Source organism: Salmo trutta, chromosome 36 (assembly GCF_901001165.1).
Source record: "Salmo trutta chromosome 36, fSalTru1.1, whole genome shotgun sequence".
NCBI lineage: Eukaryota > Metazoa > Chordata > Actinopteri > Salmoniformes > Salmonidae > Salmo > Salmo trutta.
The window spans coordinates 12,872,089-12,887,926 of record NC_042992.1 but is presented as its reverse complement, the minus strand read 5'-3'; the positions used below and the strand labels follow the sequence as shown (position 1 = coordinate 12,887,926).

Sequence of the window (15,838 nt, the reverse complement as noted above, 5' to 3'; positions counted from 1 at the left end):
ATACAGAGCAAAAATTACAATAAGAAGTATTTTAGATCTGCGTTAACAAAATGCAGGTTAGATATTTCTTTGGCATTATCTTTTTTCCTGCGTGAAAAATGAAGTTTACCTTCCTAGTTATCTAAGTATGTTACTGAATTGATAAGGTAACGGGGCATCATATTGTGTAAGTGTTCTGCCGTCTTTGAGAAGTCAAAGCCAATTGGATGGATATATATATATATATATATATATCTCTCTATATCTCTATCTATCTATCTATCTATCTCTATATATACACACATGCCTAAAAAATAACCCAATCAAAACAGAACGCTTCTTGAACATGGGAATATACCAGGCCTATTGGCCAAAAATCAATGATGGCCTATTGTATATAGATAATAGAACAAAAATGAAAGAAACATTTAAGAGAACAGATTGTTTTGGTTTGTAAATACTTTGCTACAAAAGACGCACTTAGTTATCTACCCAGCTCGTTCCTTTCTTTTAGCATGTAGTAAGTACACCATGTTTTCAGGATAGGTGTCTTTTCAGATTCCACAATGATTCATTAGTTGTGGACACTACATCACAGCACTCCCTCTCTTGGTTTTGGTCCTCATCTTTATAAGTCACCTTGATTTTGCACCCGTGTGTTTTATCAGTTTCTTTATGAAAATATTTTCGGAACTCCATGACAGTAGCTAGATCAAGTGGCTATGGCAGCACACAAGTAGACTATAATGCATGCCCCGAGATCGTGAAGTGAGCGGTACTGGAGCTCCAGCCCTTGAGAAACTCACTCCACGCACCAGTCAAATTGGGCACGCTCCGCTCCAGCTCTACTCACATACTCTGCTTCAGAGCCAGTGCCGTTCTTCCTTCAGACAAGCATGTGTCAAAATGTTGTTCATTTGCACAATGTCTCTTGTTCACATTCGCTTGGATATGACAATTCGGTAGCTCCTACCGACAATGCATTCGGGAAACTATTCAGGCCCCTTGACTTCTCCCACATTTTGTTACGTTACAACCTTATTCTAAAATGGATGAAATTGTTTTTTCCCCTCTCACTCTACACACAATAACTCATAATGACAAAACAAAAACTGGTATAGAAATATCACATTTACATAATTATTCAGACCGTTTACTCAGTACTTTGTTGAAGAACCTTTGGCAGCGATTACAGCCTAGAGTCTTCTTGGGTATGACGCTACAAGCTTGGCATACCAGTATTTGGGGAGTTTCTCCCATTCTTCTCTGCAGAGCCTCTCAAGCTCTGTCCGGTTGGATTGGGGTGTCGCTGCACAGCTATTTTCAGGTCTCTCCAGAGATGTTCGATCGGGTTCAAGTCCAGGCTCTGGTTGGGCCACTCAAGGACATTGAGACTTGTCCTGAAGCCACTCCTGCGTTGTCTTGGCCGTGTGCTTAGTGTCGTTGTCCTATTGGAAGGTGAACCTTCGCCCCAGTCTGAGGTCCGGAGTGCTCTGGAGCAGGTTTTCATCAAGGATCTCTGTACTTTGCTCCATTCATCTTCTCCTCTATCCCGACTAGGGTCGCAAAAGGTCAGAAACTTTCAGTGAAATTTCCCATGGGAAGTTATTTTGCAAATTTTGCTTAAATTCATCAAAAAAAGTTAGCTTATAACAGTGAACCTTTTTTGTGGGATACAAGGCAATTCTAGGTCTGTGGCATATTTTGGTTAAACTATCCCCAATTCAATGGAATTGCAACCCTCTGCATGCACAGTGCATTCTTCCATCACATGTACAGCTGATTCTCAAGATCTTGCACACTAATGAGATGCTATTGAGCCCACACTAGTACACTGTATGAGCCAAGGACTACATGCTTTCTGGTAAGATTTGATGACAATACTGGTTGGGGTGAATATTTTATGACATACAGGATTTTTTGTTAACTAGTAAATAGTAACCTACAGCAAAGTGTGTTTAAATCATTTGTAATTTGTTAACATTTTCTGCTAGTTAGTTTTAGCTTGCTTCAGCCTGCTAACTGAGGAGTGTTAATTCACCTGTTTCCATACATGTTTCATTTAAAAACATTTATCTTACAAAAGGAGTTGTTTAATCTAACTGCTTAACAGTACTTGTTCCCCCCCTAATCTTTACAGGAAAATGCCACGTACACCATGTGATGTGTGGAGACATTTCACTGCAGCTAATGTAGAAGGAAAAGCTGTGTACATTTGCAAATACTGTGCCAAATCATATGTGAAGAATGCAACAAAGATGCAGAATCATCAGGCCAAGTGCATAAAGTTCCCTCAGCGCTCACAAAAAGCAACCTCTGACAAAAGTCCCTCTACTTCTATTCGAGGTGAAAATGATGAACCAGGCACCTTATCGATAGCAACAGCCCATGGTCCTCCTGGAATCGGATGTTTTCTTGACTCAATGGATGAATGTAGTCAGCGAAATGCTGATGAATGTCTTGCTCGAGCTGTGTATGCAACTGGTTCACCTCTGATGCTCACAGGCAATGTGTATTGGAAGAGATTTATGAATGATCTTCGCCCAGCATACACCCCTCCAACCAGACATGCTTTATCTACTCATTTGCTGGATGCAGAGTTCAGAATTCAAGTGAAGGTCAAGCAAATCATAGAGGAAGCAGACTGTATTGCAATCATCTCTGATGGGTGGTTGAATGTTCGTGGGCAAGGAACAATTAACTACATCATCGCCACCCCTCAACCAGTATTCTACCAGAGCACAGACACAAGGGACAACAGACACAACGGTCTCTACATTGCAGATGAGCTGAAGGCAGTCAATGACCTTGGACCACAGAAGGTATTTGCACTGGTAGCAGACAATGCTGTGAACATGAAGGCTGCTTGGTCTAAAGTGGAGGCCCATTGGCTGTGCTGCTCATGCATTGAATCTGCTCAAGGACATATCACTGAAAACAATGGATACACTCAACAAGAGAGTCAAGGAAATGGTTAGGTATGTGAAGGGTCATCAAATTATAGCAGCAATCTACCTCACCAAGCAAAGTGGGAAGAATAAGAGCACCACATTGAAGCTGCCCAGCAACACCCGTTGGGGTGATGTCATCATGTTTGACAGTCTCCTGGAGGGGATAGAGTCTCTCCAAGAAGTGGCCAATATGGACAGCCCCATCAAGAGGATCCTCCTAGATTATGTATTTTGGGAGAGTAGTAAGCAGCCTGAAACCAATAGCAGTAGCCATTGCACAGATTGAGGGAGACAATGCCATCCTGTCTGATGTTCAGACTCTGCTTGCAGATGTAAGTGAAGAAATCCATACTGCCCTGCCCACTTCACTGTTGCTCCAAGCAGAAGAAATTGCAGTTCTGAAATACATCAAAAAGCGTGAAGACTTCTGCCTGAAGCCCATACACGGCGCAACGTACATGTTGGACCCCAAGTATGCTGGCAAGAGCATCCTGTCAGGTGCAGAGATCAACAAGGCCTATGGTGTCATCACTACCGTGTCTCACCACCTTGGCCTGGATGAAGGCAAGGCTCTTGGCAGTCTGGAAGAGTACACTTCCAAGCAAGGGCTTTGGGATGGAGATGCAATATGGCAGTCGTGCCAACATATCTCATCAAAACACCATTGATTGTGCAGGGTGGCTTACAGGTAGCCTACAATTATAGTACATTTGTAACAGGGAATTTGATATTTTCATAATTAATTGGTGACACATTACCTTTAGCTACAGAGAATCTCCTCCTCCCTCTCCTTTATGCCCTTCTCCAGCATGAAGAGGGGCTGTCAACAGTTTAGTGAAATATGTTTCGTTGCGAAAACATGTTACTATCGATGTTACCGAACAGATTTAATTTGTTTTCCCAAATTAAGCACTGGGTAGCTGCAGAGGAAAAGGGTTGGAGAGCCCATGGCATACAGAGTTTGGGGAGAATATCGCCTGGTTGATGCGTGTAGTGAACAACAGTTGAAATCGGAAGTTTACATACACTTAGGTTGGAGTCATTAAATCTAGTTTTTCAACCACTCCACAAATTTCTTGTTAACAAACTATAGTTTTGGCAAGTGGGTTAGGACATCTACTTTGTGCATGACACAAATAATTTCCCAAACAATTGTTTACAGACAGATTATTTCACTATATAACAATTCCAGTGGGTCAGAAGTTTACATACACTAAGTTGACTGTGCCTTTAAACAGCTTGGAAAATTCCTGAAAATGTCATGGCTTTAGAAGCTTCTGATAGGCTAATTGACATCATTTGAGTCAATTGGAGGTGCACCTGCGGATGCATTTCAAGGCCTACCTTCAAACTCAGTGCCTCTTTGCTTGACATCATGGGAAAATCAAAACAAATCAGCCAAGACCTCAGGAAAAAAAAAAAATTGTAGACCTCCACATGTCTGGTTCATCCTTGGGATCAATTTCCAAATGCCTGAAGGTACCACGTTAATCTGTACAAACAATAGTACACAAGCATAAACACCATGGGACCAGGCAGCCGTCATACCGCTCAGGAAGGAGACGTTCTGGCTGTCCTAGAGATTAACGTACTTTGGTGTGAAAAGTCCAAATCAATCCCAGAACAACAGCAAAGGACCTTGTGAAGATGCTGGAGGAAACCGGTACAAACGTATCAATATCCACAGTAAAACGAGTCCTATATCGACATAACCTGAAAGGCCACCCAGCAAAGAAGAAGCCACAGCTCCAAAACCGCAATAAAAAAAGCCAGACTACGGTTTGCTACTGCACTTGGGGACAGAGATCGTACTTTTTGGAGAAATGTCCTCTGGCCTGATGAAACAAAAATAGAATTGTTTGGCCATAATGACCATCGCTATGTTTGGAGGAAAAAGGGGGAGGCTTGCAAGCCGAAGAACACCATCCCAACCGTGAAGCACGAGGGTGGCAGCATCATGTTGTGTGGGTGCTTTGCTACAGGAGGGACTGGTGCACTTCACAAAATAGATGGCATCATGAGGATGGAAAATGATGTGGATATATTGAAGCAACATCTCAAGACATCAGTCAGGAAGTCAAAGATTGGTTGCAAATGGGTCTTCCAAATGGACAATGACCCCAAGCATACTTCCAATGTTGTGGCAAAATGGCATAAGGACAACAAAGTCAAGGTATTGGAGTGGCCATCACAGAGCCCTGACCTCAATCTTATAGAAAATGTGTTGGCAGAACTGAAAAAGCGTGTGCGAGCAAGGAGGCCTACAAACCTGACTCAGTTACTCCAGCTATGTCAGGAGGAATGGTCCAAAATTCACCCAACTTATTGTGGGAAGCTTGTGGAAGACTACCCGAAACGTTTGATCCAAGTTAAACAATTTAAAGGCAATGCTACCAAATACTAATTGAGTGTATGTAAACTTCTGACCCACTGGGAATGTGATGAAAGAAATAAAAGCGGAAATAAATCATTCTCTCTACTATTATTCTGACATTTCACATTCTTAAAATAAAGTGGTGATCCTAACTGACCTAAGATAGGAAATTTTTTACTAAGATTAAATGCCAGGAATTGTGAAAAACTGAGTTTAAATGTATTTGGCTAAGGTGTATGTAAACTTCAGACTTCAACTGTAAGTGTTCTTATGCTTATTTCTCAGCTGCTCATATTAAGTACAGCTCCGCTGTAAAAACGAAGTAGTCTACCAGGCATCATTGAAAAATGGACTGGCAGGAAACCTGCCTCCATTCGCTATTCCTGCCCATTGGATAATGGTCCATTTAAATTAAAACAAATTTGACAGATTAGTAAAGACAAGATTACATTTTGAATAGTCTGATGTGTGAAAATATGATCACTTGATGAGAAAACAGCTGTGCAGCCTGAGGGAAGTCTTCCCTGTGGCTCAGTTGGTAGAGCATGGTGTTTGCAAAGCCAGCATGGTGTGTGCAACGCCAGGGTTGTGGGTTCGATTCCCACGGGGGGCCAGTACAAAAAATAATATATATAAAAAATGTAAAAAAATTAAATGCATGAAATGAAATGAATGAAATGTATGCATTCACTACTGTAAGTCGCTCTGGATAAGAGCGTCTGCTAAATGACTAAAATGGAAATGGAATGTAAATGGAAGGAACAGTGCACAAGCTTTTTCTGCAACTCTTTCAAATCAATAGGCTATAGTCAAATCAAATGTATTTATAAAGCCCTTCTTACATCAGCTGATATCTCAAATTGCTGTACAGAAACCCAGCCTAAAACCCCAAACAGCAAGCAATGCAGGTGTATAAGCACGGTGGCTAGGAAAAACTCCCTAGAAAGACCAGTACCTAGGAAGAAACCTAGAGAGGAACCAGGCTATGAGGGGTGGACAGTCCTCTTCTGGCTGTGCCGGGTGGAGATTATAACAGAGCATGGCCAAGATGTTCAAATGTTCATAGACGATCACATCATGCAGCCCATATACGTTTTTCATTTCTAAAACATTAAGGTTTGTATCATTCACAATTAAAGTTGCCAAACAACTCTAAACCTAGCATATAGGACCTGTTTCAAATGATCACTTTTACACTCAACATGGCCAATTCACTAGGCACACTTGCTCCGGAAAGGGAAAAATATCCTTTCTATTTTAGTCAATTATATTCAAAGGTTAAAGGCCACGGGTTAGCAATGAACCCTGAGACGGGATTGCTAGCAAGGCTGGAAATTCAAAACATCAAAAATCTAATAATTTCAATTTCTCAAACAATCAACTATTTTACACCATTTAAAAGATAAACATCTCCTTAATCTAACCACATTGTCCGATTTTCAAAGAGGCTTTACGGCAAAAGCATAAAGTTAGATTATGTTAGGACAGTACATAGCCACAAAAGTACAAACATCCATTTTCAATTCAAGGTCAGGCATCACCAAAAGCAGAAACCAGCTAAAATTATGCACCAACCTTTGACAATCTCCATCAGATGACACTCCTAGGACATTATGTTATACAATACATGCATTTTTTGTTCCATCAAGTTCATATTTATATCCAAAAACCGCATTTTACAGTAGCTGTGAAATTCTGATTTTTTTCTTCTCTGAAATGCTTCCGGTGAACAACGTTACAATTTTCTTAATTACTATTCGAAAACATTGGTAAATTATAATATTGTCATTCAAATAATTATAGTTTAACATTTCGTAAATGATACTGTCTTGCCAGATTTCAAAATAACTTTACTGGGAAATCACAAGTTGCAATAAACCAGGTGCTGTGCTAAGAACAATAAGCTAGCCTAATTAGCTTAGCATCATCTTGTAACCATGTAATATCAATAATACTATTGTCAATAATCCATTACCTTTGATTATCTTCATCCATTGGCAGTTCCAGGAATTCCAGGTCCACAACAAATGTGGTTTCTTTTGACAAAGTTCATAATTGATGTCCAAAGAACTCCAAGTTGTTCCATGTTGTTAGCGCTTCGGTGGCTACTTAAAAGTAGCGCGGGGGGGGTGTGTGAAGTCACGGCAAAAAGTTACAAAAATAATCTATTTATTTTTGTTCAAACATGTCAAACGTTGTTTAGCATCAATCTTTAGAGCCATTTTTAACGTGAAACATCAGTAATGTTTCAACCCGACCTCACCTGTGTCTAGAAAAACGTTTTTGAAAAATGTCCCGTGTCTCATGATTGCGCAGGTGCAGGCCATAATGGAAGTGACGACATCCCACGGACGTCAACTTCAATGTATTCTTATTTGCTCCCTGTTAATCATGGAAGCTTCAAACAACTTTCTAAAGATCGCTGACATCTAGTGGAATCCGTAGGAGTTGCGAACTGAATCCTTTCTCACTATGGTATCTAATAAACAATGACACTAAATAGTACAGCCACAAAATTCTCATTTTTTTAAATCTATTTTTCTCAGGTTTTTGCCTGCAATATGAGTTTTGTTATACTTACAGACACCATTCAAACTGTTTTAGAAAATTCAGAGTGTTTTCTATCCGAATGTGTTAATAATATGCATATCCTAGCTTCTGAGTTGGTGTAGGAGGCAGTTAAAAATGGGCACGTATTTTTTTCAAAATTCTCAATACTGCCACCGTGGCCCGTAGAGGTTAAATTATATTCTTCATACTATAAAATCATAAAATAATGGCACAGGACTTAAGCATATCTTGTCTTCTAAATCAACCAGCCTACAGCATGGAGCATAGCCAGGCCAACTCATTCTGTTCTTAGGACTCGACTCAAATAAATAATGGATTTATTGTGATGTACAGTATATTAAATTGATTTATTATACTTTTTAAATGTAAATGTTCCGAAGGCGGGCATCAGTAGCTTGTATGCATGGATTCCTGGAAATGCTAAACGTGCTTATGTTAATTAACGGTCAATTACCGTGAGACAGGCATTCATTTTTACATTTTAGTCATTTAGCAGACGCTCTTATCCAGAGCGACTTACAGTAGTGAATGCATACATTTCATTTCATACATTTTTTTTTTCTGTGCTGGCCCCCCGTGGGAATCGAACCCACAACCCTGGCGTTGCAAACACCATGCTCTACCAACTGAGCTACAGTTGGTAGAGCATGGTGTTTGTCATGCTTTATTGTCATGCTTTTGCATGACAATAACCAGCAGACAAAATGTCATGACCGCCACAGCCCTAGGTTACACAACACAAATCTAACAGCTGCAAGTGAAGTCGTGGGGATAAGATAACCCGGTCTTTGACATTGGACACTCCCAAGCCACAGCAGTGTTTTTCACCACAGTGAGTGTGGGCCTTTGTCCCTACAAAAACACACCCAAGGCCCAAAGAGTGTAACCCTATGGGTGGAGAGAATAAGTCATTCAAACCCACAACTTACATAACAGGGTCCGTCATGTTTTACCACAGGGGTGGATGAGAAAACTGCAAGAGTACAGTGTTTGCATATACGTTAATGCCAGAGGCAAAGGGGATGACTAAAATTGAACTTAATCCCAGTCCTCTTCTGACTAGCTCTGTCTGGACATGTAAATTGTGAAAGTGTAACTTCAACTATAAGAAACAAAGTTTTGTAGCCTAAATCCAACTGTCATTGTTGTAAGAATGTAGAATTCCCTGCACCTTCTTTGGAAAGTGTTAGTATGTGATCTTCTGAACAGAAAAACTGAAACCTAAAACAAGGTTAGTATTAAATTAAACTCCCAGACAAAAAAAATCTAAGTAAATTGATGTCATCCAAATCGTCTTTAACTTCTTTGGGATAGGGGGCAGTATTTTCACGGCCGGATAAAAAAACGTACCCGATTTAATCTGGTTACTACTCCTGCCCAGAAACTAGAAAATGCATATAATTAGTAGATTTTGATAGAAAACACTCTAAAGTTTCTAAAACTGTTTGAATGGTGTCTGTGAGTATAACAGAACTCATATGGCAGGCCAAAACCTGAGAAGATTCCATACAGGAAGTGCCCTGTCTGACAATTTGTTGTCCATCTGTTGCATCTCTATCGACATTACAGCATCTGTGCTGTAACGTGACACTTTCTAAGGCTTCCATTGGCTCTCTAAAGCTGCCAGAAAGTGGAATGGGTTGTCTGCTGTCTCTGGGCAAAGTATAGAAGCAGAGTTTGTAAGTGGTCAGCCTGGGGACAGTGAGACTGGAGATGCGCGGTCACGAGAACTCGCCATGTTTTTCTTTCTCTCTTTGAATGAATACAACGTTGCCCGGTTGGAATATTATCGCTATTTTACGAGAAAAATAGCATAAAAATAGATTTTAAACAGCGTTTGACATGCTTCTAAGTACGGTAATGGAATATTTTGAATTTTTTTTGTCACGAAATGCGCTCGCGCGTTACCCTTCGGATAGTGACCTGAACGCACGAACAAAACGGAGGTATTTGGAGATAACTATGGATTATTTGGAACCAAAACAACATTTGTTGTTGAAGTAGAAGTCCTGGGAGTGCATTCTGACGAAGAACAGCAAAGGTAATCCAATGTTTCTAATAGTAATTCTGAGTTTAGGTGACCCCGAAGTTGGCGGATGTCAAAATAGCTAGCCGTGATGGCCGAGCTATCTACTCAGAATATTGCAAAATGTGCTTTCGCCGAAAAGCTATTTTAAAAATCGGACATAGCGATTGCATAAAGGAGTTCTGTATCTATAATTCTTAAAATAATTGTTATGTATTTTGTCAACGTTTATCATGAGTAATTTATTAAATTCACCAGAAGTTTTCGGTGGGTATGCTAGTTCTGAACATCACATGCTAATGTAAAAAGCTGTTTTTTGATATAAATATGAACTTGATTGAACAAAACATGCATGTATTGTATAACATAATGTCCTAGGAGTGTCATCTGATGAAGATCAAAGGTTAGTGCTCCATTTAGCTGTGGTTCGGGTTTATGTGACATATATGCTTGCTTGGAAAATGGCTGTGTGATTATTTGTGTCTATGTACTCTCCTAACATAATCTAATGTTTTGATTTCGCTGTAAAGCCTTTTTGAAATCGGACAATGTGGTTAGATTAACGAGAGTCTTCTTTCAAATGGTGTAAAATAGTTGATTGTTTGAGAAAATTGAATTGTGGTATTTTAGTTGGTTTTGTATTTCGCGCCGTGCGATGCCATTGGCTGTTGGCGTCTGTCCTCAACAGGTTAACTAGACTTGCCTTGGGCCTGCTGTATTTAACTTTTTAGGGTATAGGTGGCAGTATTTTCGATTTCGGATGAAAAGCGTACCCAGAGTAAATTGCCTAATACTCGGGCCCAGAGTAAAATATTTGCATATTATTAGTCGATTTGGATAGAAGACACTGAAGTTTCTAAAACTGTTTGAATGATGTCTGTGAGTATAACAGAACTCATATGGCAGGCAAAAACCTGAGAAAAATCCAACCAGGAAGTGGGAAATCCGATGCTTGTAGTCTTTTCAAGTCATTGCCTATCTAACACACAGTGACTTAGGGTTCATTTTGCACTTCCTAAGGCTTCCACTAGATTTCAATAGTCTTTAAAACCTTGTTTCAGGCTTTTGCAGTGAACAGAGAGCGAACAAGAAGGCCGAGAAGTTGGTGACTCAGAAAATGACATGAGTTCATTGGCTCGCGTTCACATGACGAGGTAGCTGTGTTCCATAATGATTTTCAAGACATTGGAATCGTCCGGTTGGAATATTATTGAAGTTATGTTAAAAAGGCCATAAAGATTGATGCTATACAACGTTTGACATGTTTCTACGAACGCGCAAACAACAAGGAGGTATTTGGACAAATTATGGACTTTATCGAACAAAACAACATTTATTGTGGACCTGGGATCCCTGGAAGTGCCTTCTGATGAAGATCAAAGGTAAGTGAATATTTATAATGCTATTTATGATTTTAGATGACTCAAATGGCGGGTATCTGTATTGCCTGATGTATTTTTCTGAGCGCAATACTCAGATTATTGCAAAGTGTGCTTTCCCGTGAAGCTTTTTTGAAATCTGTCACAGCGGTTGCATAAAAGAGATGTTCATCTATAATTCTTTGAATGACAGTTTAATATTTTATCAACGTTTATGACGAGTATTTTTGTAAATTGTTGTGCTGATTCACCGGCAGTATTGGAGGCAAAATATTTTCTGAACATCACACGCCAATGTAAAATGGGGTTTTTGGATATAAATATGAACTTTATCGAACAAAACATACATGTATTGTGTAACATTGAGTCCTAGGAGTGTCATCTGATGAAGATCGTCAAAGGTTAGTGCTTAATTTTAGCTGTATTTCTGTTTTTTGTGACCCCTCTCCTGCTTGGAAAATGGCTGTGTGGTTTCTTGTTGACGCTCTGCCCTAACATAATCTAACTTTATGCTTTCGCCGTAAAGCCTTTTTGAAATCGGACAATGTGGTTGGATTAAGGACAAGTGTATCTTTAAAATGGTGTAAAATAGTTGTATGCTTGAGAAATTTGAATTATGAGATTTTGTTGTTTTGAATTTGCCGCCCTGGTGGGCTTTCAGGCTGTAATGCCTGAGAGGCTTTCTGAAACCTTTGGGTCTTTCAACAAATTTTTCCGGAAAATGTCATGAAGTTAAAGTTAAGTAAAGATAAGGGGGAAATTAACTTGTTTTATGCAACAGGGCCCTGGCCCTTTAATTGCGCGTCTAGCACGTGATGAATGTGCCAGTCCAGCAATGGTTCTGTACTGCTGCTGCTCATTTCATGTCAACGTTTTAAAATAACAAATATATACAAATGATATACTTCTGCCAGGTTAGCCTACTTTGCTGTTAACATTTAATTGACAAGGGTTTGGGGAAAGTATTTCTGTCAACCCACAAGATGATTATCACATCAACAGGCTACACACCGGAGTGACAGACGAAATATTGCTGGAAATGAATTGGCAGATATTGTGTTAGGTTTGGCTATGTAAGCCAATAGTGGCTAACCAGGGATGTGATAATGTCAATGTTGATTAGATAGTAGCTTGCGGTGTCTGGTACTTGTGAAATTTGTTCGTGGCTGTTTGTGGTGGAACACTTAAATTGCATGTACTTTCAGAATTGTTTGGTGGGCTGCGCTGGTAGCTCGCTATCGACCTGTTGGAGAGGAGACCTCTGTCGATAATTTATTACGTTGTGCTTAGTCAGGAGATACCAATCTAAAGGTCATCTAGCTTTAAAAAAAAAAAAACATTCAAAGTGAAAGTAAAAGTTCAGCATGCCATGTGCATAGAACCTCAGTTGGTGTCATAACAGCAAGTTAGCTAGCTGGTAACGTTATTGGCCTAACGTTAGCTGTTTAGCTGGCTATCACAATACACTTGTCATATTCCCACTGTCAGCTACACTTAGTGTAGTTAAAGGCCTAGTTCGCATTTCATCACAATAACTTCATGGGCGACACATTAGTTAGAGTAGATGAAGTTTGAAACCAGAAAGTTAGCTAGCTGGCTGCAGTACTCGCCTGTTTGGGTATCTCGCAGGCTCCGGTACTGGGAAAAGGCCCCGGCTCGGTGCTTAGTTGGGTGGCAGTCTGGCACTCCTCCTGCCGGCCTCTCAACCTAGCGCTAACGGTAGAACAGCTCTCGTCCTCGGCGAGAAGGTCAGAGTCGTTGGTCTCTTCCCCGGTGCTCTCTGACGACAGCCCCGCGTTAACATTACTGCTACTCGTGCTGTTCGGTGGCTCTCCGAATTCCGATCTGTCAGGTACTTGGTGCACGAGCCACGCGCTCAACTGCGTAGGGAACCGGGAGGGCGACCCAAGCGCCCTCACCTCGTCCAGAAGCCGACGGCTGGCGAAGAAATAGTCCAACTCCGGACATTTAGGGTGCACGCTGTACCCGTCCCAATTGTCCCTCAAACTGTGAAACGGTGTCTGGATAAAGGCTGAGCTGGGACCCTCGTTAATCTCTAACGGTGAGTAGTAGCCGTTCCAGTAGCTGTCGACATCCACGCGAACTCCGATCAAACTGAGTAAGATCGTAAACTGGATTAGTCCCTCTGTGAAGTATTTCTTCACGTTTTGCATCTTTTTATTTTTTGGTGGAAGAAGAGAAACGCTGGTCCCAGAGTTCCCTTTAGCTCACTAAACAAAGACAATGCAAAACAAAAGAGCACGAGTTCCTTTCCCCTGTCAGACAAAGAGGTCCGCCCGTCCCCGGCGAAAACGTTAGCTAGCTACTGCACTACCGGCTTCTGATAACTTCCTGACAGAAACATGCTCTTAAACGAACAACTGTACCACGATCACATATAATTAACAATTTAATCATAGATGAAACTATAATTCACTGGAATCTCCCTTGTTTATTTGTCTGCCTTGTTTTAATCTAATTATAATATAAAATAAATATTCCGAATCGGTTCTCTCCAGGGTTTAATGTTTTTATGGCTCTCTCACTCCCTACACGCGGCGTTGAGGAGTCTTGGGAAAGATTTGCATAGTTTACACGAACTAGGCCCATAGCTCATCGCAACAGGCTGAAAATGTATTCTGTCATGTAGTGAGCCAATTGTAGCATCCCACCGCTCTTAGTTAAATAAAAAAGAACGCCCCCTTCGTTGGATTTCTGGCCCAAACAAGACACACAGCCTTATGAACATACATTTATACTTAACAATGTGCTTGAAAGTAATTTTATTTAATCTTGCGATATCTGAAACGGTTTACAATGTGTATCACAAGAACATTACCGTTATTTTGGAATGTTACTTTGTCCTTTAGTGTCGGGGGCGGGACCTCGACAGTACTTCCGGTGACATTTTCTTCATGACGTTTGTCCCACTGTCCTGCTTTCAACACTACACAATATGCACAGTACAGTGTTCACAACCATGTACCAACAGGTCATGTTGTTCTTGGGAACTCAGCAATTAATTCAAACATGTTTCAATAAAGTCTTTAGTTATGAATGATAGTTCCTTAATCCTCTTCATACCTATGTGAAACATAAGGCTTCCATGAGAGAGTGCTGCTGTTGCCATTCTATTGCCTGTCTGGAGATTGTGTTCCATGACAGAACACAGTCCTTCATCTCCTTCTCCCACCCTCAATAATGATATATATTGGTACATTTGATTTGTATTTTCTCTCACACAATAAAAAATATTGATGCCTAGAAAAATACAAATGTAAAGACAGAAATGGTTAGATTTCTATAAAATGTTGAACAAGTGCATGACACTTTTTTCAGTAGAGGTAGAGCTAGTGGGCCTAACTAAGTAGAATTATCAAATGTTTGATTTGAAAGTACAACACTGCCATCCTCTCTTGCTTGGCCAGCCAGACCCTGACAACAGATGATCCAATGGTGATGCATGTTCTGTGATCTTTTGGGAAACCATTACGCCCCCAAGAGGCATAGTTGAAACAAAGCGCGTTATACAAATGCCACTTCAGCAAAACGATGACCATATTCTGTGAATGTTGTAAGGGATTAATGTAGTATTTATCAGGCTATGCTTGTGTCACAGAACACATAACTGACTTCCTTTCCATTCCTCCATGACCACAGATGGAGAGAACAGTGTCAGGCAACACTTACTCCCACTAGGTATCACCCTCCAAATACTTTTAGATTCATGGGTGTGAAAGAACACAATAAGGAAAGGAAGCTTTGCTACAGTATTGGACCAGAGAGCACAATTCAAATCATGATGAATCAGTGAGTTGTAATGTGCACTTTTATCTAATTTCACATGGAATGTGAGCCTACTCTATAACCTACTCTGTAACCATGTAGGACTTGGGACAAAATGTTGTTTGGATGATTAGACATAGGCTTGTTATAAGTTGTCAATTAAACAATAGCCAACTATCCGCTGTGGTGGGGTGTGAGGTATGTGGTGGTGGTGATCATGATAATGATTTAGAAAAAAAAGCAGTAGGCTACTTTTGGTCAAATATGGCTCCTACACACCCCTGCTGGTGGTTAATGGAACATTCAATGGCAATCAGATATTGGAAGGACCTTGCATGGGGGTTTGCCATCACATTCAGTGTGGACCAGCCATGACCAACTGTAGGTATACAGGTGAACAACGTGCTTATTTGCAGCACATTATGATACAGCATTATTTCCTCACAAAAATACCCCACTTTTCCATTCAATGCAGCATGTATGTCTACAGGCCTACTCTGTTTATCACCTCTTTTGATTCCATTGATTTCATTTTGTACCATTGATAAATGTAGCTGTTTACTAATTGCTCCAACGGTCTATTTCGCCCTTTACATTTACATTTTAGTCATTTAGCAGACGCTCTTATCCAGAGCGACTTACAGTAGTGAATACATACATTTCATACATTTTTTTTCTGTACTTTAGTCATTAGGATGAGCTTCTTCAGTTAGGTCCTCCTTAGAATACGCTTTCCTTTGCTAATGTAGTTTACGATAGTTCAATTTGAATT

At 40.4% G+C, this 15,838-nt stretch overlaps 1 protein-coding gene across 1 annotated transcript in view; it reads right to left on the bottom strand.

The window, feature by feature from the left end:
- Positions 1-13,859, bottom strand: part of LOC115175426 (endoplasmic reticulum membrane sensor NFE2L1) — a 35,769-nt gene extending 21,910 nt beyond the window's left edge. The window contains exon 1 of the mRNA XM_029734656.1: positions 12,891-13,859. Within this exon, the coding sequence (XP_029590516.1) occupies positions 12,891-13,454 (564 nt within the window). The 5' untranslated portion in view covers positions 13,455-13,859. The remainder of the gene's footprint in view (positions 1-12,890) is intronic.
- Between the last annotated feature and the right edge of the window lie 1,979 nt (positions 13,860-15,838).